Consider the following 24,863-nt stretch of genomic DNA (forward strand, 5'->3'; position numbering starts at 1 on the left):
AGAGAATAGGAGCATGTACATGAGGTACATCGCTCTCAGTTTCTGCCTGACTGTTCCTAAATATCGCTGCAGTTGCTGCATATGCAGGTTGTAGTCCGGATATATGCTAACTCTGCCCCCCCCCCCCGCCCCTTAGACGGAGATCCCACTGTGACCAAGGGTAGTGAAGAATAGCGTCTCTGTCGTAGTAGAGGAAATGGGAAATGAGGACCCTCTGTGCTGTCCCGGGTGGGGCTCTGGCGCCAGTGCCCAGCGTGCCCTTTCAGTTATGAAGCAGGCAGATAGCATGTATGCTGAGACCCATGACGTAAACCATGTGGGCAGGAAGGTTTTGGAATGCGGTCCTTCTGAATCCTTCAGAGAACTGCAAAAATTGGAGGTCATTTCTTGACCTCCTTTCAGCATCCTCCACTCTCCGCTCCAGCTGCCCCATCACTCTCTTCAGTTGGGCCACGTCTGTGAATAATGCATGCATAGTGCCCTCTGCTGTAGATATTCGAGTCTTGATTTCTGTAAACCTGTGCGGTATATTCCAAAGCCATGGCACAGGAGTCCCACTGCCTTGTGACTCCAAATAGCCTGTAGTATTTGTTCCAAGGAGACCTGCTCCAAAGAGCTTCCGCCTGGTGCGATTCAGCTGACGAAACACTAGGCACAGTTCTGGCAAATTTGTAGATTTAATACTACTACTGCTGAGCCCCACGTCTTGTATTTTCCCATTGGTCAGAGTAGGTGCATCGTGGAAACTCCAGTCCAGATAGGGTAGCATCTGCTAGAGGTGCAGGTGCAGGGATGGTGAGCACTCTAGTGCCTCGAGAAAGCAGTTGTGATGCAGTGGTCTCAAGAGTCACAGAGGCCCGGTGCACAGTGTCATCAGATCTGAATGAGGTCTGTGCAGCCTTTGCATTCTGCAGGGGCACAGGCACCCAACCCCGTGTGCCACACTCCACCCACGGCCAACCGGCTCCCTGTGGGCCAATGTTGTTGTCTCATGTTGGCCCTTGGCCAGCCAGCGAACTTGCAAAGGTAAGTAGCCAGTCATGGCACAGTAACTCTGGTGCCTTCGGGGGGTTATGGTGAGCCTACCAAACGGGAGGGTCCAGGAGACACAAGCCACAGTGTGAAGTGTCTTCAGGAAGCAGAGGTCTGCTCAGTCTTCACAATCCTGCGGAGCTCAGGGCCCCAATTCCAGCTGCTCTGGTCCAACTGCAATCAAATGGCTCTGCTGCAGATCAGCATTGACACCTTGCGTGGGCCCTTCTGATATGCGAGTTCGGCTGCGGCAATGACCCTGATGTCCGCGCTGGCCAGAAAGCAGCCTCCCCAGCACCTATAAAGTGTTGCAGAGCAAGGGACGTGCTTGGGTCTTGGCCAGGGGCTGCTCCAGGGGGTGCAGGCAACACTGTTGTGCGCAGTCTTCCACGACCAGGCGACTTCAAGAAGGTGGGGGGGGCATCAATACAGCCCCAGGATGTTGCACGGGCCTCCAATGCCCAGCTGGTCAGCCGGATCAGAATAGGTTTCCACAGGGCTCATCTGAGCTTCCCTAGAGCTTGCCTGCCATCTTGCATGCCTGTCCATCCCCCACCATCCCACCCCCTCCAAAGAACAGGGCTTTTATCTATACATCTAGAGAGAAGCCTGCCCTCCCCCTTCATGCTAAATCGGTTACCTTGCTCATATTGGAGTCTTCCTCTTCACATGCACACTTATGGTGTCCTGTGACAAATGTCACACACTGCGTGCATTTTGTGTTTGTACATGGTGTAGATGGTGTCCTTCCCAATTACATAGCTAGATAGAAACACAAGATGGGTGGTCCTCTATCATTGCAGCCTCCTCGAACACTTCTGTAGGGCCTCCGGAATCAATATTCAGTTCCAGTCCGGGCTAAGCTTGCTAGGATACAGAACTGATCATCAAAATTTTTACTGATTTAAACTGTTCCCCATTCAGACATGTCCAGTAACAATCTACCGCACTTGAAAAGTCTAGCTCACCAATTCATAAACCCATGCCCTGGCACCATCTGTGGTTTCTTGTCTGGAAATCGTATCATACTACTCCAAAAAACAGCCATGGGAAATATACTTTTCCTCTAAAAGGACCTCCCTTCTGGGAGAAGTCCCATAAAGAAATCCAGGTTCTGAGGCAAATCAGGGTTACAGATTTTAAATATGAACACCTCTAGATTGGTGCTGGCTTTCTGCTAGCATCCCAGTTTCAAATAAATGCTGGCCCCTTTTAGCCGGTACCTTGTAGTCATCAGAACTTCTGGAAACCTGTTCTGTATCATCAAAACAATACGCCTGATGAAGAATCAGGAACCCCAGAAGTTGCAGGTTCTCCAAAGTTGGAAACACGTGTAGGACTTGGAGGCAGGCCTACTACTGTTAACTTCCCTGACAGAAGAGGACATATACTGGCTGGTGTACACAGGAACTTACCTGAGACCAAGAGGAAGGCATGATGAACTGAAACCGGCATGTGAGTGGCCGTGAGGGTGTAAGTTGCCAAGAAGCTAGGTGGACCTTGGAAGCATGTTTACCCGAACTGCACTGAAGACATTCACTTTGTAAGCTGGCCGAGGAACTGCAGGTGACATTCCAGGTTCCCGGTCAGCCAGTGCTGTACACTGCCTTGACCAGACCATACTACCTGTGCCTTTGTAGGAGATCATATCCCCCGGTTTGCAGACAGGAGTGATGGGAGGAAGGCACGGTGGGGGTGGAATTCCAAGTACCCCAAGCTATAGCCATCCTGTTGGATCAGGCTGGTTGCCTTAGATTCAGGAGTCTTTGAACTATCTCCCTACATCTTATGGTTTTAAAGGTATCACAATTTAAAAATACAAATGTACCCCAAAAGTGAATTCAGCCCCTAGCGAGAACAGATGTGCTGTTGTGTTACCCTAAGACTACTGGGATCACACAAGGTAGAATTACAAAGTCCGAAAAATAAAATTCAACTTTTTTTGGTGAAAAAGAAAACTGGAAGGAGTCTCGCACCTCTGTCCACTGAGGTGCACTCATATGGGTAAGGCTGTTAGGAATCAGACAAGACAAGTCAGAGAATCTACCCGCACCTGATATGACAGAGCCCCACCCTTATCACACAAATTGATTTGTCAATATTAGATCACCCCAATCATATTTTATGAAACATCCCATATCAATTATTTCAATCTCGACCTAAACAATAACTAGCTAATCAACAACTTAGATGTGATAGGTTATTTATGTACAGTCGTGTAGAGACCACTCGCATATCTTTCAGATCTGAAGTAGGCATTCAATACTTCTGCATCCCTCCAGAGACCAGTACATTTATCAAACTCGCTGCAATCACCAGCATGTGTTATACCTCTCTTGCATTATAGTGGTCTCTGGAGTGAGGAGGATTTACCTCATAATAGGCTCCTATTTTGGCACAGAGGACAACAAAGACTATTCTGATTATGAGAAGTACGCCAAAGCCTACCAATAAGATGCCTCCCACTTCTTCCTTCAAAAAGGGACACGCTACTCATTTCTCCATTACTCCTTGTAGCCACAATTCAACAACCATGCTCATTAAAATAATCTCAGAGAATAGAAAGGGTAACATGACATTAACAGAAATGTGACCGTTAAATACATATTTTAATAGTCTGCATAAACGGAATACATCTTGTGAGCAAGCCTGTTTTTAATTCTTCCATCACCCATTCCTCTCATTGAATGCACACACACTGACAATGTTAACACACAGAAAGACCTGTTTTATATTCAAAATAATTAAAGCACATAAAAAGTCATGCCATAGATGTCAGTACCCCATCTGATGTCTATTTGAGGTGCTCCGTTGTGATAAAATCTTGACCACAGTGAGCCACTGACTAGACAGTGGTCCCTTAAAATTGGAACAACCGTGCGACTCAAATTATGGGCTTCGCCATTCACAGAACCAAAAGCCCCTCTCACAGGAGATTTGATTTTCGAGAACAGTGGATTTGTAACTGGCCTTCCCTGAACTGTGCCCCTCTCCTGGACATGGACAACCACAGCACTAGTAGTCCAAGCTCTAAAATCTAGATGGGAGTTCCAATATATTTGTGAGTGATGTGCATATGGAAATTAAAATGTCTATGCAAGGGTTTTCTACCTCTTTAATGGAGAGATGAAATGTCCTCTATAGAATATTAACATCTTACTGTGATTTTTACTCGGTAAAAGCAGATGTAGGGGGAACACAAAAGTGAACCTCCTAAGCACCCAAAGGCAAGAATGCACCTTAAGCCCTGCACAGGTATTTCCAGATGTTACAATGCCTGCTTTTACATTTTTAAGCCTTGAAAAGCTTACCAAGAAGAGACAGTCAAGCAGTACAACTGCTTAGTGGTATAGCAAGATATTCAGCATGGACATGTGCTTACGTTACTGACATCCTACACCGGGTTGACGACCTGCTACATTTTTATGAGATGAAAGACTATGCAAGAATCTGCAGGAACACTGATCACGCCGCCCACAGATATGAATTAGGGATGATGGTCCTGAGGTTTGCAATTAAAAAGCTGGTAAGCGTGCTCAATCCTTGCCATGACTATTGTGGCATTGCTTATAAAGGACTCTTTCTGATACTGAACCTTGTAATGGGTGGCCTCCCCCGCCCAAAAATGATTACATCTATTTTTCTCTACTCTTCATCCATAGCTTCTGTGCTATGTTTTATTATGCCCATGTGTGTAAGAAGTAAACTGTAAATCAGGGGTGTCCAATATATGTTCAAAGGACTGTATCCATTCTAGATTTACTTGTAAGTTCCACTATTTAATTTACATACAACATATGTAAATTACATATTCATTGGCTACTTTTGGTGATATTCCTTCTCCTTCTGGCAGATCTCTATCTGACTGAAGATTCATCATCTTTTGCATACTTCCCTAGGTATCCGATTGGCTGCAGAAACCTTTGAGCAGTACCTGTGCGCACCGTAAGGTGGCACCCTGTGACTCTGCACTGATGCTGTTCTTCCCCGGAAATGACATACAAAACCAATATAGGTGCCACTGCCACATGCCAACGTCACTTGCTTTGGAGGTTGTCTGCTCCCCCCAGACGCAGAACCCGAACAGCAAACTGGTGTCAATCAGTAAGTAGAATTCTTTTTAATGGACAGAGGCCAATTGAAAGTACATGTTCAAAGGACTGTATCCATTCTAGATTTACTTGTAAGTTCCACTATTTAATTTACATACAACAAATATACACATATGTAAATTACATATTCATTGGCTACTTTTGGTGATATTCCTTCTCCTTCTGGCAGATCTCCTCTCAGAGAACCTGCTTATCCAGACAATAGTGCTTCTTGAATGTGTGGAAAGATGCCCAAGTAGCCACATGAAGAATGTCCAGGACAAGAACTCTGCATACCAATGCAATGGTAGCAGTCTTGAGTCTGACTGAAGGAGCCCATACCCCTTCTGGGGCTGCTTCTTGGCCTTTGCAAAACAGGCCTTAATAAAGAGCATGATACAGCAAGAGATGGGTCAGTTTGTGAATGGCTTTCTAATTTTCGTTCCTGCAAACTGCACAAACAGCTAATCGTCCACTCAGTGTTCTCTGGTATGAGTGATGTAAAAACTCAACGCTTCTTTTGTTCTAGGTGAAGGAATCTCTCTTCCTCCTTAGAGAGGTGAGGCGGAGCATTGAATGCCGGTAAGGTGATGGTTTGACTGATGTGGAACAGCATCACTACGTTTGGCAGGAAAGATACCCGACTATGCAGAACTAGTTTGTCTGGTAGGAAGGTAGTGTATGCCAGGATAACACAAAGAGCTTAGAGCTCACTCACCAGCAGTGAAGATTTTATGGCATCTAGGAACACTGTCTTGGCACTGAAGTCGCAAAGGACAGCTGTGCAGTGGCTCAAAGGACGTTCACATCAATTATGTGAGGACCAGGTTAAGACTCCACTGTGGCATAACAAAGTGAGAAGGAGGAAACAAATGCTCAACTCCTTTCAATAAATGCATTACAGCACATAATTTAAATATTGAGGGTTGGTTTGGCTATCTTAAGAAAGCCAAAATGTACCCTTTAACTGTACACAAAGCAAAGCTTTGCTGGGCAAGGGAAAGAACAAACAACAGAGTATCACATAACTTGACCTGGAGGAGGTCTGGCTATTGAGTACTGCAGCAAACCACACATTTGTCCCAGTGACAGCCTAATACAGTGTTTGAAGAGAGACACCTGGATGCCAAGATGATATCAACCACCTCTGGGAAGAATGTCAGAGGTGTTCAGCTGTTGCTGCTCAATCTCCAAGCTTGAAGGTGGAGATCGCATACGCCCGGGTTTAAGACCCTTCCCTGTTGCTGCAACAACAGATCCTTTCAGAGAGGCATCCTGATTGGAAGGCAGATGCTCATACCAAGGTGCTCTGGATACCTTGATCTTTGTGCTCAATCAAAGGTCACTAAGATGACTTGAGCCTGGTCATTCTGCTCTTCTTCAGAGGTTGTAGTAGGTGGAGTATTTGTGGGAAGGCATACAGAAGTCCCGAATCCCACCGTAAGCAGAACACACCTTCGACACCTTGGGAACTCCAACTGCTGACATTGCCCATTGTTAGCGTTAGAAAAGAGAACAAGCCAAGGCTCTCCCCATGCACACAAGAGACCTCCCCCCTCCTCTGGCTGTAACTTACCTCTTGTGATTCACTAGGTGCCGTCAGTGGAGTTTGTCCAGCCTGGCGTTCAAAGATCCTATCAAGTGGTTTAACAACAAGCAGCTTCCTTGATAGTACAGCCATATCAGTAGGCACATGGCCTCCTGGCACAACGTTAAGGACCCCACACTGGCATATTTATTGCAGTACCATGTGGCAGTCATGTTGCCTGTGAACACATGCACCTGCATTAGCCTTTGCCTGATTGATGGCAAGAAGGCTTTAAGTGCCAAGTGGCTGATATGGAGACGTGCCTACGCTGGAGATCAAAGGTCTCTGGTCTCCACCTCTTGCAGGTGGCAACGCCTATCCAGAGGCCATGCAGCAGTCACCACTGTCAGCACAGGGCGGAGTAGGGAGAAGGGTCTTCTGCTAACCCAACTGCAGTCGAGAAACCACGAAAACAGGTCTTGTGCAGTCTGCTCAGAGATCTGAGTGTGATCTGAAAAGTCCCCTTCATGTTGGGACCACTAAGACTTCAGACTCCACTGCAGAGCCTGCATACTCCACCTGTCATAGTTCATCAGCAGAATGCAGAAGGCCATCAGTCCCGGCAGCTTCAGAGACAACCACTAAAATCCAGGACAGATGCTAAAAGATTGGGATTATTGCCTGGAGGTCTTGGACTCTCCTTTGTGAAGGAGAGGCGCAAATGGACCGAATCCAGAATAGCTCAAATGAAAGGGAACATCTGAGAAGGATTTAGGTGTGATTTTGACACACTGATAATAAACCTCAAAGATGCCCAGAGGTTCGCTGTAGTCTGGAGGAGGGTGACGACTGCCTAGGGCAAGTGTGCCCCCAGCAGCAAATTCTCGAGGCAGAAGGACCTCTGACTTCCAAAGATGTGCTACCACCTATACCATCACTTTTGTGAACACCTGAGGAACGCTGGTGAGACCAAAGGGGAGCACATTGAACTGAAAATGTTCCTGTCTCACCATTAACTGCAGATCGTGCCTGTTGCCCTGCAGGATGAGGATGTGAAAATAGGTGTCTTGTAGCCTCCGGGTTGAGGACCCTGGACCATGGAGAGCTTACTGAATTTGTCCTTCTGGAGGAAGGCACTGAGAGGCCACAGGTCTAAAATAGGATGGCGCTCTCATCCTTGTTCTTCACCAGGAGCTGTGGGACTGACAATCACAACCCACTTTTGATGCAGGCACTCTCTTGATAGCCCCTTTGGCCAAAAGGGCCTGCATTTCCTGCTGCAAGAGGGGCAGATGGTCCTCTGTCAGGCGGTCTGAGGATGGGGGAAGGGGAAGGGGAAACCAGGAAGGGTAGGGCATACCTCCTTTAGACCCATCTGCCTGATGTTATGGCCTGCAAACTCAGTAAAAATCGTTAGATCCTGCCTCCAACCGGGAGACTGTGCTCCACTAAAGCATGCTAAAGGGGTTTGGCAGGTGGGGTTGCTGGGAGAGGAAGGGAGGGCCAAACTAACAGCCCCACTGTCCCTGACCGCAGTGTCAGTGTGCCATGAAAGGACCGGGAACCCTTCAGAGCTGGCTATCTATATGGGGCACCTCTGCCAGAGCCCCAGAAAGTATTGACAGGGCTGATGCTATTGGAGTGGTGGAGCAGACAAGCCCAAAGAGAAGCCTGTGACCCTGCTTTCTTTGAAGCGCTGCTGACTAGAAACTGCTTTACTTCCAAACAGATGTGTTCCTTCAAAGGGCATGTCCATAAGGGCTGACTGGACATCACCCAAAAAAAAAATCAGTTTCAGCTAGACATTCAATGGATAGCGAAGCTAATACCAATGGTTTGCCCAATGGTACCCGTGATATCCAGGCCACAACAGATGGTAAATTCAGATACATCACAGTCATCTTAAATGGCCTGTGTCAATATAAGACAAAGGTCTTCCAGGACACCTGGAAGGACCTAAGGGACAGAATCCTACAGAGCGTGAGAACAGTGACCCAAAAGGCAAGTGGCTTTGACTGACTGGAAAGCCAAACTTAAGGGAGAAAATACCTGCTTCCCATAGGTCTCCACTCTTTTACAATCCCTATCTGAGGGAGAAGTCGGAAGGCATTTGCGTTTGTCTGGCTGGTGGAGGCTTGCCCACCAAACTCTCAGGGTGAGTCAAAAAGCACAGGGTTGCTGGGGTCGGGAATCAGAGACAAGGCACAATCTGGCAATTCACAGCAGGACCACGTTTAGCTCAGGCCTATAAAATGTGACATTTAGGGCCTCTTTAAAAGGCAGCAGGGGCTCAGTATTGTTGTGCCCTGGCTGGAGGACTTTGGTCAGCAAGTTGGTTTTAACCTCCAAGGTGGGATCCGGGGGGTAGAAATCTTTGGCTGCCCTTCACATCACCATCACAGAAGAGGCACTTTACTCAGTTGCAGGGCCTAGAGGTGAGACTAGGCCGTTGTGAAGAGCCACGGCTAAAGGCAACCTGGAGGTCCACAAACCAGTTTTCTTCATGGTGAGGTTGCACAAATTCATCCCCCACGTCATACTCACCATCAGAATCTGTCACAAACAAAGAATGTATTGAATGATACCTGCCCTATGGAACTAGGATGATAAGTGGCTCAGATGGAGCAAGCACAGGTTGCGGTTCAATTAACATCAAGCGTGCCCTCGGTGGAATTTGGAGCAGCGCCAACTGAGAGAAAGAGAGACGAATAGGCTGCACCTCTTCCTCAGAATCGATGGAGCAGGTACCAGCATCGAGATTCAAGCAACTAGTGTGGGCCGTGGAGTGGGCAAAGGTGCCAGTAGACGTCTGCCGGAAGTAACAGACAGTCCAACTGGCGCCAAGGGTTTACCTGTTGGTGTTACACCAGAGGGAGGGCTGCTCAGCTCTGTGGAGCTTGAAGACACACCAGAGGGAGTTGGAAGAGATCCAAAGTGTTGCAACAGGGCCCTGCGGAACCCTTGGATCTGTCTTGGAGTCGCATAAGGCCCCAGAAACTCAATTTGTGCCGGGACAAGTTGTGGGATTGGCACAGACTTTTACTGATTTAGGGAGCGAGCTCAAGAGGCATGGTGACGCCCTCAGGCATTCTCATGTGTACAAGTGTAGTGGGAAGGGGCCTAGTCCTGCTTTCATTTTGTATGTTTTTTCTTGGCCTTCCCCAATTATTTGGAGCGCAAGGACGATCGACCATGGGCCAGAGTTCTGGGATGAGATCAGCATGGACCTTTTACTTGGACCGGTATTGACACAGGGGCCTTCTGATACTTGGCGACCTATATCTTCATCTTGCGGTCCCAAATGACTTTCGGTTTCATCGGCACGCACTCACTATAGGCCTTAGAGTTGTGGCCCGACCTCAGGCTCCACACCCAAACCTGCCGTTTTGGGAGGTGACCGTTCCTATGCACACTCTGTAACGTTTGAGTTAACTAGGTCTTGAAAGAGACGAGTGGTAGCTCTGGATCCGCATCTGGTTGTCCGGAAAGAAAGGAACTCAGCGCTGCAGTGGCATCTACATTGGTTCCGCATATCACTTCTAGAGCGGAACGGCATCAGCACGGAGCTGCAGAGGTACAGCTCAAAGGTTTCTGGACCTAGTCTAATGCGAGGGGAAGTATTCAAAGGGTGAGAAACTGACAGTCAGAAGTCTATATCTGAAATAGCCCTTCTGGACTTATGCTGGACAGCCATACGACAAACTAGGTAAACAATGTTAAATAGTATCTCATAATACAGTAACCAAATGCAATTTGAAACATTTGTGATACTGGAATCATTTGCATTCCAAAGCAGGCAAAATGCACTTCAATTGGAGATTTCATTCAGGTCGAAGACTCGTTTAGTCATTCATTCCTTTGCTCCCTTGCCACTTAAGCAAAGAACACCACACGACTGACAATGCCTAAGGCTATGAGACAGTGGTATTGACAATAAGGAATAAGGCTAAACATGAAATAGATATGTATGCAGCAGCTTTTAGTATTTAGTTTTCTAAGTAACTTAGACTGAAAATAAAAGAAAATGATCTGCGCCAAGTAACATTCTATAAATCGGATAGCGATACTTAAATTAAAGGCATATGCATAGACTGCTAATAGGTAACAAATAATATGCTACAAGTTATTTTTATCTCTACTGTTCTATGTCAGAGTACAGCTGGTACAACCGTGAGAAAACAATGCCATTCTTACCCTTAGATCAATGACTCTGTTGTCCAGCCTTGTATCCTGGTTTACAGTGGCCCTTCCTTCCTAAAAGTTTGGCAAAGTAAACAATAAGCAATATTATTCAAAACCTTCAAAGCCATAATAAACTACCGTATTTCATATCAGCAACAAACGGCAAGTTCGCACACAACTCCGGACAAACTTTTAATCAGATGTGAGAAATTGAGGAATCCAAAGTGCAGGTGCAGTTTGAATCAAACCTTAGTGTTGCCATACTGATCAAAGCCTTCTTGTGGAAGCAATACAGGCTGCAGGACCGGAACCACACTGACAAAAAGTGACCTTTAAGAACACGTTTGTATTTTTTTAAGAAAACAGGAAAAACAAACACAGAATAGAGCCACAACCACCTGTGAAATACAACATCAACTTGTGCCAATCAGTGGAAACTGCAAAAGGTTTGTGAAGAACATAATAGAATTTTCAAGCAACACCTCTGAGGGGATAATGGGAGAAGGCGGCCTTAGATGGTGTTCCCACAAAAATGTACGATGAGCATAGCAATTCCCTCTTGGAAGTGAATGCCAAGGAGTGATTATTAAGGCTCCGCATTGCAAAAAAATAGTGCTACACAAAGGTCACAACACTAAGGCCCTTGTCTTCAAGATTGGCCAAATTAACCCTGGTTGCATCTGCGTGTGTGAAAAACGTAGCCCTATTGACAACAGTCACTTTCGGCCTGATAGGGTCCAGTACAGATCCCTGTGCGCCTTAATCCACAAAGGCTTTTATCAGACCCTCAAATTGTTGCTTCTCACAACTGTAGTGAGGCTGAAGTTGGGGTACAAAAGGTTGTAGCGGCTGAAATGCATGATATACTTCCTGCTAGCAGGTCAGCGGAACACGGTCTTATGTTGATCTTCACATTGTAATGTCACATGGACTGGCATGCCCCCCTTTGTTGTCCTGTTCCCCTCTCATTTGCAGACTTGAAGCTTTCCTCAGTAGGACTAGATAGTTGTCTCCCTCCAGGGCCTTCCTGTCAGCAATAAAACCTTAATTGAGAATAGCAAGACTCCCATTTTCGGGGTCATACCAGACAATAAGGAGGAGGTTGGCAGCTCTGCTTCGGTCCTAAAGCCAGTCTTCAAGCTTTAAGATGGCGGTCACAGCACAGTGGTGACAAGTGGACTCTTGAATGTTCACTTCCTGCTGGTGAATAACAAAGTCTGCCGCTATATCAGATCCTTTACTGGACAGTGAAGACATCACTGCTCTCTTGTCTATGGAGAGACCCACGGATAAATCCCGAGCACTAGACTTGGTGTGGGTTGCACCACCATGGTGTTGGAGGTGCTCACATACGTAATTATTCAGCGGAACATCAATCCTGAACATCCTTGTGAGAGTGGTCTCTGAAAGGCAGCTACTCTGGGTAGAACACTGTGCAATATCACAACGGAAGTGGAAAGTTGGTTCTTCAACCTTATCACAGTTGCATGGGCTTCATGATCTGCCATTGCCCACTGCTGCATCTTAGCATTGTGTCTGTTAAGAGCAGATGTCGTGTTTCCAGCTGCGAACACAACTGCAAGCCCTTTCCACTGTGGGTTGCCGCAGCTCTGAGACACTACTTTTGCATATATGCAGCCTTTGCATTATTCAGGGTTTTTATCTGTGAGCAGCAGCGGAGTAGCCGCCACCTTGGAACACTGCATGACAGTCGAGGAGCACAACTTTTGTCAGCAATCCCAGATAAACCAGCAAACGGAATCTCACCCTGATTGATTTGGTGGGAGCGTCACAGATTCAACTAGCAGTAGGCAAGGAAAGCTGATAAAGCAAAGTGCTTTTAGTGGGGCAACATTGGGACAGCTGAGGTCCCAGCATCCAACTTACACCCGAAATGTCTGCTACCAATTTGAAGGAGCCATGCCTCCTTCAAACAAAAAAGGATTTTACTGCACTGGGATGCATGCTCTGGTTCTGTCGAAAAATAATGAATTACCCAAAGCCACTTTACTGTCAGAAAAACAAACAAACCTGCAAGGTCTGTAAAACATGAACCTGCTTGATTTACAGAATTCAGACGAGCGCTTATGTCTCTTCATTGTTAATAGATCATCGGTAACCTAAGAGCTTTTTTAAGGGGCCCTGCCCTACGAAGCAGCACTTTAAAACTGTAGCAATGTTTGTATGCTTCAAAACCAACTATGTAGTCTGCAGAGCTTTACCTGGTGTTGAGGCAGCAAAATAGAGGATAAACTTGATTTCAAAAGGCAAATACAAAAAACGTCTCTTCCTCATTTTGCACTTTGATTTTTGGTTAAGAGAATAGGTGAACTGTTGTTTAGAACCGTTTGTTTACAACATTCTTTTCATTGAAAGTTGTCAAATACTTAGAATTCCTTGACAATTAGGGACTTAGCAAAAAACATATCTTCCAAAAATACAGGACACAAGTAAACTCGTCTTCGTGAGTCCCAATTCAGGAGTAAGTTACATCGCTGTCGGGAGTGAGACAATAGAAAAACATTTGTGAATCTGACTCGTAAGCCACAAGTGCAGGCGTTTCTCCCTTCCCAAAGTCCCAAGTGTCACTGTGCCTGAAAGTCCCTCAATGTTTCAGATAATCATTTCTGGACTAAAAGTGTTTACATTCCTCTCACCTCCTGAAAGAATCTCAAAATCGAACACATTCCGACGTCAGCAAACAAAGACTTTCTATGTTCCTTTTTAGAGGGTAGCAAATGTTTAAAAAAAAAGTTAAAGTTATTGTTCGAGTGCGTTTCCTCCAAGATCTTTTACTTTTCAATGCTCAGCCTGAAAATGCAGGGGCACATTAGAATTCTTACAGGGCTTTTGTTTGCTTTTCTTGTCTTTTACTTTATTTCAATCTCTGATTTTGCTTCATTCAAAATAAAAAAAAAAAGAGATCATGGCGTGACAACGTGGGTGTCCTGAACTGAGCAAATGCTTTGTACTGTTTCTATCATCAAGTTGGAGGACCACCGAACACTTACCCCTTTATTTATTTGTCAGCTTCTGTGATGAGAGAGCCTATAAGCTTTAAGAATGTTTTTATTAATTGTGAAACGAAAACCAATCTGCTTTCAGATTTTCCCAGACTCACAGAGTCTATTGAAAAAGGTCCCTGGAGGCCATCTTTGGTTTCCATTGGAGCAGGCACAGAGATGACAACCTCATTAATCAGACGAAAGAAGAGATGATCATGTGTGGCAATGCACAACACCCATTGGGGAACTACTGTTACGAGGTCACTAACTCCAGTCTCCATCTTTATGTCTTGAATAGAGCCATACACTTGATACCGAAAGATTCTTGAGGGCAGATTGACCACCAAACCGGAATGCTGCAAAATAGCATATAGGTTCTATTGAAAGAGTGCGTCGCAGTGGGACTGCTGCTAAATAAGCACTAGGCATGTCGCCGCTATAAACACCCAGAGTTGATTGGGTCTAAGGTTAATACTGTTTTCAAAAAACAACAAAAAGTACGTATTTTGCTACCCTCTGGCCAGGCACCAAAACCCCTAGCAAGAACTCGGTGGTTTTTTTGACACCTGGAAGGCACAGCAGAAGAGCTTCTAGGGAGGAAAAAGGGCCAGAAAATTCAAAAACGGAAGGACTAAGCAAAATAGAAAAAGCAAGGGGGAGGGGCAATGCAACAACCAGATTTAGGGCTGAAAATGAAAATGAAAAAGTAAACACGACATGAAGGTCACACAGGAAGAGACACCCAGTTGAAAATAGGATGCACATAAAAGCAAACAAAGACAAGTATTTGTACAAACAGAAGATTATATAATAAGAGGACATGGGGGTAGTGGGTGTCTGTAAAAAAAAAAAAAAGGAAAATATAGAAGCAAACGACGTGGCATAATCCGGAGACAAGCAAGTGTTACTGTTTGGATTAAAATAGAGGGGAAAACTATACAGCCATATAGACAGGAAGTAACTAATATGAAGATATAAATTATGTCTTTCAAGGAGGAGGTGTTTAGGAGGCTAAGGGAAGGGGCAGATATAAGGATGAACCTGAGAATGACTGTTCCACAGTACAGTATTCCTCCAAACTTGTAGATTCCAGAAAACGGGTCTCCAAGCTGCCAGCAGGACCCAGCTGCCATGAGATGTTAATTTTCTGTGCCAAGTAACCGGATAACCAACGTGTAGTACTTTATGTAACAAACATACCATTTCATAGATGTGCCTTTTCTCTGCGTGATGAGATGGGGGATGTCGTTAAAATCGACAGTTAAAGTAATAAGGGCCATTCACAGGAGATGGGTTCACCGTCTGGACTTAGCAGGGCATCCATGATTACAGAGTACTTAATCGACAGATCTGCCTTAAATTTCACCTAACCTGTGGCTTTATGTGGACGATATTTAACACGGTTGAGGGAGAAATAGACGCTGGCGCAGCGTTCGCCTTTTGCTCAATACTGAGCATCGGATTCAGACTGGTCAGGAGAAAAAAAAAAAAACAGATGCAAACCTGATACTGTTTTTTTTTTTGTTTTTTTTTAAATCTGAACAGTACCTTACTGACACAAATTTGTTTCACCTTGTCCCGGTACGTCTGAAATTAGTTTACCTCTGCTTTACAGTATTTTTTTATTTATTTAGAAAACCTACGTTAGTCGCAGAAAATTGTGCAAGCTTGATGTGCAGTCATCTTTCTTGGAAGTCCGGGATTCGCAGCCATGGAAATTAAAAAGTGGGCAGACATCGACTCAGATAAGATGAATGAAGACTTACCTTCAATCAGGATGTAACTGGCGCCTTACAAAAGACTACTTTGGAAATCTCCACACAAAGCTGCATATCGTCAAGGAGCAAAGGTCTAAAGATGTGAGTAGTATGGCTATTGTAACACTGGGCAGCAATTTTGTCTTAAGAAGGTATTTGCTTTTTCTTTTTCCCACAAAAACATTATTAGTTATCTTTATCAAGACGATAATAATGCCTAGATTGAAGCTGACTGTGCAGCAATCACCGAAGATCCTGACAAGAAAGAATAAGTAGGTAATCAAAGAAAATTGGGCACCTGCAGAAGATGCATCCTGCTGTGAACGATATTTACCAGATTCACAATCTGCAATCATTCCGAGTTTCATAACATTGAATGGGGGATAAGGAAGGAGCAAATTATGCTTGCCTTCCCCTTTTCCAAGGTGCACCATCAAGACAGTCGTGCTATTTCCTTACTAAATTTTTGGCATTGTTTTACCTGTTGCAAACTTTACAAGAAAAAGGCATGTTGTGAGAGATTTGCACCCAACGTGGAAACCTTTTGGGCGCAAAGAGCAATTTGTGCAATTATGAGATAACCCCAATTATTGTAAAGAAGGTCTAAACCTAAAGTCTTAAGTGAGTCGCCGATGTTGTTCAGAATCGACAATTAACAATTTCTTTTTTTTTGCCGATACTGAACAGCATCAGCAAAAAACATTGGTAAAGCCAAAAGATGAGACTATTGGCTATGTCAATGGTTGTTACTTTTTGCTGCTAAACTTGTGAAACAGAAGGAACAGTTCTACATCAGACAAATGGCAGAAATTCTCTGAACATACCATCTGAAGTAAAACTGTGACCTCTTCCACAATTTAAAATGTCAAGGTTTACTGCTACAAAACGATTCCTGTAGGTTGACTGTTTCTAAAGTAATGCAGCGCTATAAATAATGTTTCGGGTCAGGAGTGGTCACCTCTTCTCCTTCAGTTTCCGGCCTAACAGCATCTTCCAGCTGCAGGGGCAAGCGGGGCTCCGCCAGGCTGATCACGTAGATCTGAAAGACAGAACAGAGCAGGACTGTGTAAGAACTGATGAGAAGAAATAAAAGCTTTATTAATGTATCCGTTTTTGCAATCTGAACTCAAAAAATGCAGAAAATCCTAAACTGAAATTGGGTTAACCCTGTTAAGAAGATGCAGCCAGACGGTTAGTTACATACATTTATTCTCCCACCAGTAACATACCATGTGAAACAACGCGCTATCACACTGTATGTTTCAGAAAATAATGGGCTATTATATTTTCCACTCGATATATCAGATAAAAAGAAATTTAGAATGCGCTTCCGACCAAGTGACATACACAAGGTCTCTCAAAGGGCAGTGTCCTTAATAAAAACAACTTTGGATAATATAAAAGGCGGAGAAAAACTAGATGAAGAGTACCTCTAAGAGGAGTACTGTGCTCCTGCTCTCAATATCTTTCTTTTGTTTTATACAAAAGCAGGGAGTTGGATCAGATTAAGACATTTTTCAAGTTTTAGTGATGCAGATGTAAGCCAAAGAGATAGGGAAAACACCTTTGGGAAAAAAAAAAAAATCAACTCTAGGGCAGTAATCTAGGTGACAGTATGGATAAAAAAGAAGGGATATTCTTTCTTGCTTCCCTATATGTTTTCCATGATGGGATGCACTTGGGAATCGGCTATCATTTCTTGGGTCAGAAGGAATGTATCCTGAGCTTTTTTAGAAGGCATGCTTTCTAATTTTTAGGGTTGAGCGGTCAAGCACTCTGGCCCGTTGTAATATCTCTGTTGGCTTTTAACCACGCCCACTACTGCTATTCATTCTTTGGTGTGCTTGTTTTAAATGCTTCATTTTTATTGGTGCAATTTGTGAAATGTGCCTCCTATGTGTGCTGAGTTCCCTCCCAGGCGATTTCACTAAGTGAACATTTTTGTTGGCCATCACACTATGTCATGCTTTCTCCTGTTGCAGTGTGTGATGGCACCGCCTCCTGTTTCGGTTTGCCTTTCATCCCAGCCACGATCCTTTCTAGACATTCATGCAGGGAGCCAATAACTCTCACGCTCATGGCAGCCGTGGTGCGTTTTCAACTTACTTGCTTATGTCAACTGTTTTACTTTTCATTTTCAATTTATGTGGTAAGAAAACTCCAGTTAGGAATTTACAACGCTAATAGCTCTAAGTCGAGCAAACCCGAGACCCACTGCATTGTAAACGCTTGTTTATTGGGGAATCTATTCAAGAGATCATTCCGAAGGCGAAGGAGGATTTCAGTAGCCCTGCTGCAGTGAGAGGAACCACCAGAGATTAAGTGTAACAATCATTTCAAAATCTGTGAAGAAAGGTTCTGAAGCATTAAGAATGAGAATTGTCTTTGCCCACTGACCCTGCTGTCCACTCAAGAATAGTCCAGCCTCTACAGAACAACATGGAAATGCCTCTCAGGAGCAGTGCAATAAAGGTGCAGACAACTAGCAAAATGTTCTCTGGTGGTGACTTTACCAACGTAAATGCCTTACGCCAAGAGTTTCTTTACTGTTAATTACTGATGGACTACTGCATGTAATTTAAGGTCTAGGCCCTTTTTAAGACACACTGAGCTAAATGTGCCAGCTCCTCAAGTGGAAAATGGCATGTTGATGGCTTCCAGAGAGGAATTTTATAAACAGGAAAGGAGAGGGTCCTGTGAGATATATATATATGGAAAATGTCACTTACCCAGTGTACATCTGTTCGTGGCATTAGTCGCTGCAGATTCACATGCTGTGCACATCCCGCGATTTGGTGTTGGGCTCGGAGTGTTACAAGTTGTTTTTCTTCAAAGAAGTCTTTTCGAGTCACGAGATCGAGGGACTCCTCCCATTTCGGCTCCATTGCGCATGGGCGTCGACTCCATCTTAGATTGTTTTTCCCCGCAGAGGGTGAGGTAGGAGTTGTATATGCTAGTAATAGTGCCCATGCAATGGAGTGAATACGTATGTACATAATGTAGTTTAAAGTAATATATATATTTACAAATATACAGATGTTCAAGATCAACTTCTAAACGGCTACAGGCTCCCGGGGAGGCGGGTGGGCGCATGTGAATCTGCAGCGACTAATACCACGAACAGATGTACACTGGGTAAGTGACATTTTCCGTTCGGTGGCATGTGTAGCTGCAGATACACATGCTGTGCATAGACTAGTAAGCAGTTATCTCCCCAAAAGCGGTGGTTCAGCCTGTAGGAGTTGAAGTTGTTTGAAACAATGTTCGTAGTACTGCTTGGCCTACTGTGGCTTGCTGTGTTGTTAGCACGTCTACACAGTAGTGTTTGGTAAATGTATGAGGCGTAGACCATGTAGCTGCCTTACATATTTCTGTCATTGGAATATTTCTTAGAAAGGCCATGGTAGCACCTTTCTTTCTAGTTGAGTGTGCCTTTGGTGTAATAGGCAGCTCTCTTTTAGCTTTAAGATAACCGGTTTGAATGCACTTAACTATCCATCTAGCAATGCCTTGCTTAGAAATTGGATTTCCTGTATGAGGTTTTTGGAAAGCAATAAATAATTGTTTTGTTTTGCGAATTAGTTTTGTTCTGTCAATGTAGTACATTAACGCTCTTTTGATGTCCAATGTATGTAGTGCTCTTTCAGCTACAGACTCTGGCTGTGGGAAGAACACTGGTAATTCTACTGTTTGATTTAAGTGGAACGGTGATATGACTTTTGGTAAAAATTTAGGATTTGTTCGTAGAACTACTTTATGCTTGTGTATCTGAATAAATGGTTCTTGTATGGTAAATGCTTGAATCTCACTTACTCTTCTTAAAGATGTGATGGCAATTAAAAATGCAACTTTCCATGTTAAGTATTGCATTTCACAAGAGTGCATGGGCTCAAAAGGTGGACCCATGAGTCGTGTTAAGACAATGTTGAGGTTCCATGAAGGAACTGGTGGTGTTCTTGTTGGTATAATTCTCTTTAGACCTTCCATAAATGTTTTTATGACTGGTATTCTAAATAGAGAAGTTGAGTGCGTAATTTGTAGGTAAGCTGAAATTGCTGTAAGATGTATTTTAATGGAAGAAAAAGCTAGCTTAGATTTTTGCAAATGTAGTAAGTATCCTACGATGTCTTTGGCAGATGCGTGTAAGGGTTGAATTTGATTATTGTGGCAGTAATAAACAAATCTTTTCCACTTATTTGCATAGCAATGTCTAGTGGTAGGTTTCCTAGCTTGTTTTATGACCTCCATACATTCCTGTTTAAGGTCTAAATGTCCGAACTCTAGGACTTCAGGAGCCAGATTGCTAGATTCAGCGATGCTGGATTTGGGTGTCTGATCTGTTGTTTGTGTTGCGTTAACAGATCTGGTGTGTTTGGTCGTTTGATATGAGGCACTACTGAGAGGTCTAGTAGTGTTGTGTACCAAGGTTGCCTTGCCCATGTCGGTGCTATTAGTATGAGTTTGAGTTTGTTTTGACTCAGCTTGTTTACTAGATATGGAAGGAGTGGGAGAGGGGGAAAAGCGTAATAAATATCCCTGACCAACTCATCCATAACGCATTGCCCTGAGACTGATCTTGTGGGTACCTGGATGCGAAGTTTTGGCATTTTGCGTTTTCCTTTGTTGCAAATAGATCTATTTGTGGCGTTCCCCAACTCTGGAAGTAAGTATTCAGTATTTGGGGGTGAATCTCCCATTCGTGGATCTGTTGGTGATCCCGAGAAAGATTGTCCGCTAGCTGGTTCTGAATTCCTGGAATAAATTGTGCTATTAGGCGAATGTGGTTGTGAATCACCCAATGCCATATTTTCTGTGCCAGGAGACACAACTGTGTTGAGTGTGTGCCTCCCTGTTTGGTTAGTTAATACATCGTTGTCATGTTGTCTGTTTTGACAAGAATGTGTTTGTAGCTTATTATGGGTTGAAATGCTTTCAGCGCTAGAAATACTGCCAATAGTTCTAAGTGATTTATGTGAAACTGTTTTTGGTGAGTGTCCCATTGTCCTTGGATGCTGTATTGATTGAGGTGTGCTCCCCACCCTATCATGGAGGCATCTGTTGTTATTACGTATTGTGGCACTGGGTTTTGGAAAGGCCGCCCTTGGTTTAAATTTATACTGTTCCACCATTGAAGCGAGGTGTATGTTTGGCGGTCTACCAACACCAGATCTAGAATTTGACCCTGTGCCTGTGACCACTGTGATGCTAGGCACTGTTGTAAGGGCCGCATGTGCAACCTTGCGTTTGGGACAATGGCTATGCATGAGGACATCATGCCTAGGAGTTTCATCACCTTTTTGACTTGTATTTTTTGATTTGGATACATGGCCTGTATTACATTGTGAAATGCCTGAACCCTTTGTGGACTTGGAGTGGCAATCCCTTTTACTGTGTTGATTGTCGCCCCTAAGTATTGCTGTGTTTGACACGGCAGAAGGTGTGACTTTGTGTAGTTGATTGAGAAACCTGTTTGTGTAGGGTTTCTATGACATACTTTCTGTGTTGTGAACACCTTTCTAGAGTGTTGGTTTTGATTAACCAATCGTCTAGGTACGGGAACACATGTATTTGCTGCCTTCTGATATGTGCAGCTACGACTGCTAGGCACTTTGTAAAAACTCTTGGCGCAGTTGTTATTCTGAATGGCAACACCTTGAATTGGTAATGTGTTCCTTGGAATACAAACCTTAAGTACTTTCTGTGTGAAGGATGTATCGGTATATGGAAATATGCATCCTTTAGGTCTAGTGTTGTCATGTAGTCTTGTTGTTTGAGTAGTGGGATTACGTCTTGTAATGTCACCATGTGAAAGTGATCTGATTTGATGTAGGTATTTAATGTTCGGAGATCTAATATAGGTCTCAGAGTCTTGTCTTTTTTGGGTATGAGAAAGTACAGAGAGTAAACTCCTGTTCCTTTCTGGTGTTCTGGTACTAATTCTATTACTTCTTTTAGTAGTAATGCCTGAACTTCTAGTCCTAGAAGATCTATATGTTGTTTTGACATATTGTGTGTTTTCGGTGGCACGTTTGGAGGGAATTTGAGAAATTCTATGCAATAACCATGCTGGATAATTGCCAGTACCCAAGTGTCTGTTGTTATCTCCTCCCAATGTTTGTAAAATTGTCTTAGTCTCCCCCCCACAGGTGTTATGTGTTGGGGATGTGTGACTTGGAAGTCACTGTTTGTTTTGAGGGGTTTTGGGGCTTTGGAACTTCCCTCTATTTTTTGGGAATTGTGCCCCTCTATATTGCCCCCGAAAACTTCCCCGCTGGTATTGGCTTTGATTAGTGGGCCTTGCTTGTGAGGTTGTGGCCTCTGTAGGTTGACCTCGAAACCCTCCCCTAAATGGTGTTTTGCGAAATGTGCCTCTGCTTTGTGGGGAGTAGAGTGCGCCCATGGCTTTTGCGGTATCAGTATCTTTTTTGAGTTTTTCAATAGCAGTGTCGACTTCCGGCCCAAACAACTGCTGTTCATTAAAGGGCATATTCAGCACGGCTTGTTGTATTTCCGGCTTGAATCCTGACGTACGTAACCATGAGTGTCTCCTTATTGTTATTGCAGTATTTACTGTCCTTGCAGCTGTATCTGCTGCGTCCATTGATGACCGTATCTGATTATTGGAGATACTTTGTCCTTCTTCTACCACTTGTTGTGCCCTTTTCTGGAACTCTTTGGGTAAGTGTTCGATGAAATGCTGCATTTCGTCCCAATGAGCTCTATCGTATCTTGCCAAAAGTGCTTGTGAATTGGCAATACGCCATTGGTTTGCTGCTTGTGCTGCAACTCTTTTACCCGCAGCATCGAATTTGCGACTCTCCTTGTCTGGAGGTGGTGCATCTCCCGAGGTATGAGAGTTTGCTCTCTTGCGAGCTGCCCCAACAACCACAGAATCTGGTGTTAATTGCTGCGTAATATAAACAGGGTCTGTTGGTGGTGGCTTATACTTTTTTTCCACCCTTGGAGTTATGGCTCTGCCTTTAACAGGCTCCTGAAATATTTGTTTTGAATGTTTTAGCATTCCTGGGAGCATAGGTAAGCTTTGGTATTGGCTATGAGTGGAGGAGAGTGTATTAAATAAAAAGTCATCCTCAATTGGTTCTGAATGCAAGGTGACGTTATGAAACGCAGCTGCCCTTGAGACCACCTGCGTGTAGGTTGTACTGTCTTCAGGTGGCGACGGCCTTGTAGGGTAACAGTCTGGGCTGTTGTCTGATACAGGAGCATCATAAAGGCCCCATGCATCAGGATCATCTTGGCTCATTGCAGTATGAGTCGGAGATTGCATCAGTGGTGGAGTGGCTACCGGTGATGTGTGCATTGATGGTGGTGGAGATGGTGGTGGAGTTGTTTGTCTTGCCACCTTTGCCTGTGGCTGCTTGTCCTTTTCTTGAAAGGCAAGTCTTCTTTTCATCTTAATTGGGGGAAGAGTGCTTATCTTCCCTGTGTCTTTTTGAATGTGGAGCCTTCTTTGAGTGTAGTCTGGCTCAACAGATTGAAGTTCCTCTCCGAACTTATGTCCTTGCATCTGGGAGGACAATCCCTGTTCCTCTGTGTAGGAACCTGTTTTCGGTTCCGAGGCCGGATGTTTCGGAATCAAAATCTTTTCGGTCGCCTTTTTGGGCTCCGAGGCAACCTTCTTTATTTTCGTCGTCGTGGTTTCTCGGTGCCGAACCATTTCGGTGCCACTGTCTCAGTGCCGAACCTGTTCGGGCCGGTGTCTCGGGCCCGAGATTGTTGTGTGGCGGTATCTCGACCGGAGTCGGATGACTTCGCCACATGCATGCCCTTTTTCGGTGCCGATGATCGGTCACCTATCTTTCGGGTTAAGCCATGGCCTGTTGGCGGTGGCGTACCCTGGGCTTTTGTTGTCTTCTCGTGAGTTTTATGTTTCGATGTCTTACTCACGGTTTTCAGCGTTTCTTCGGGATCGAGCTCGTCCGAGTCCGATTCATGGATGGAGAAGCTTTCTTCTTCCTCCTCGAAACGCCCTTGTCCTGTCGGCGCCGACGCCATCTGCAGTCTTCTTGCTCTTCGGTCTCTTAATGTCTTCCTCGACCGAAACGCTCGACAGGCTTCACAGGTATCCTCCTTGTGCTCTGGAGACAGACACAAGTTACAGACCAGATGCTGATCTGTATATGGATACTTGTTATGGCATTTTGGGCAGAAGCGGAATGGGGTCCGTTCCATCAGCCTTGAAGAGACACGTGGCCGGGCCGACCAGGCCCCGACGGGGGGATCGGAAAAACCCCAAAGGGCCACCGGAGCTCTTCAAAAGTCGGTGTCGATCTGTTATAACTAACCCGATACCGAACGCAAACAATACCGACGATTTTTCCGAGATTCTAATTAACTTTCCGACCCGAAACACGGAGCGAAAAGGAACACGTCCGAACCCGATGGCGGAAAAAAAAACAATCTAAGATGGAGTCGACGCCCATGCGCAATGGATCCGAAATGGGAGGAGTCCCTCGATCTTGTGACTCGAAAAGACTTCTTCGAAGAAAAACAACTTGTAACACTCCGAGCCCAACACCAGATGGCGGGATGTGCACAGCATGTGTATCTGCAGCTACACATGCCACCGAACATATATATATATATATATATATATATACACACATATACTCGCACTGAAAAAGCCAAACTTTACAGGGACGTTATAGTTAGGAAATAGAATTTAATAAAACATAGAAATTCACTGAAAAAAAAAAAGGTTACAGGGAGTTATAGCTAGGTTCCGAATTTATTTGTACAAAACCACAGAAATTCAGAAGTTATAGTTAGAGTTATTTTGAGTGTCCTTAACTCGCGCCCTCATCATGCACAGTTTACTTATTAATAATTTTATTGCAGATGTTTTACTGATGATATCAATGATGCCACAGAAGGTGTCATAAATGATATATGTCGAGTAATCAGCTGTGCATGGCGAAGTCGCGACTTATAGTTGCTTGAAATAACGAACTATAACTGCTGAATTTCTATGGTTTTGAACGAGTAAATTCAGAACCTAACTATAACGTCCCTTTAACCATTGGGTTTTTCAATTAATTTCTATGTTTTTTAAAATTCTATTTCCTATTCATAACGTCCCTTCACCTTTTTTTTTTAGTCAATTTCCATTTTTTAAAAAGTAATTTTAATTACTACAGGTCAATCCAACCACCACTGCGCATGGCCTCTGGCCATGTGCAGCTGGGGTTGGCTGCAGGGCCTGGCCTGCCGTCAGGCCCTGCAGCCAATCTCCATAACCATTTAACCT

At 44.4% G+C, this 24,863-nt stretch overlaps 1 protein-coding gene across 1 annotated transcript in view; it reads right to left on the reverse strand.

Annotated features, from left to right (window-relative positions):
• The window catches only part of DARS1 (aspartyl-tRNA synthetase 1), a 473,122-nt gene that overhangs the window by 153,887 nt on the left and 294,372 nt on the right, over positions 1 to 24,863 (reverse strand). Inside the window, exons 8-9 of the mRNA XM_069225076.1 lie at positions 16,554 to 16,634; positions 10,846 to 10,905 (exon numbers count right to left, since the gene is read on the reverse strand). Coding sequence (XP_069081177.1) covers positions 10,846 to 10,905; positions 16,554 to 16,634 — 141 coding nt within the window. The remainder of the gene's footprint in view (positions 1 to 10,845; positions 10,906 to 16,553; positions 16,635 to 24,863) is intronic.

Source organism: Pleurodeles waltl, chromosome 3_1 (assembly GCF_031143425.1).
Source record: "Pleurodeles waltl isolate 20211129_DDA chromosome 3_1, aPleWal1.hap1.20221129, whole genome shotgun sequence".
Lineage (NCBI taxonomy): Eukaryota > Metazoa > Chordata > Amphibia > Caudata > Salamandridae > Pleurodeles > Pleurodeles waltl.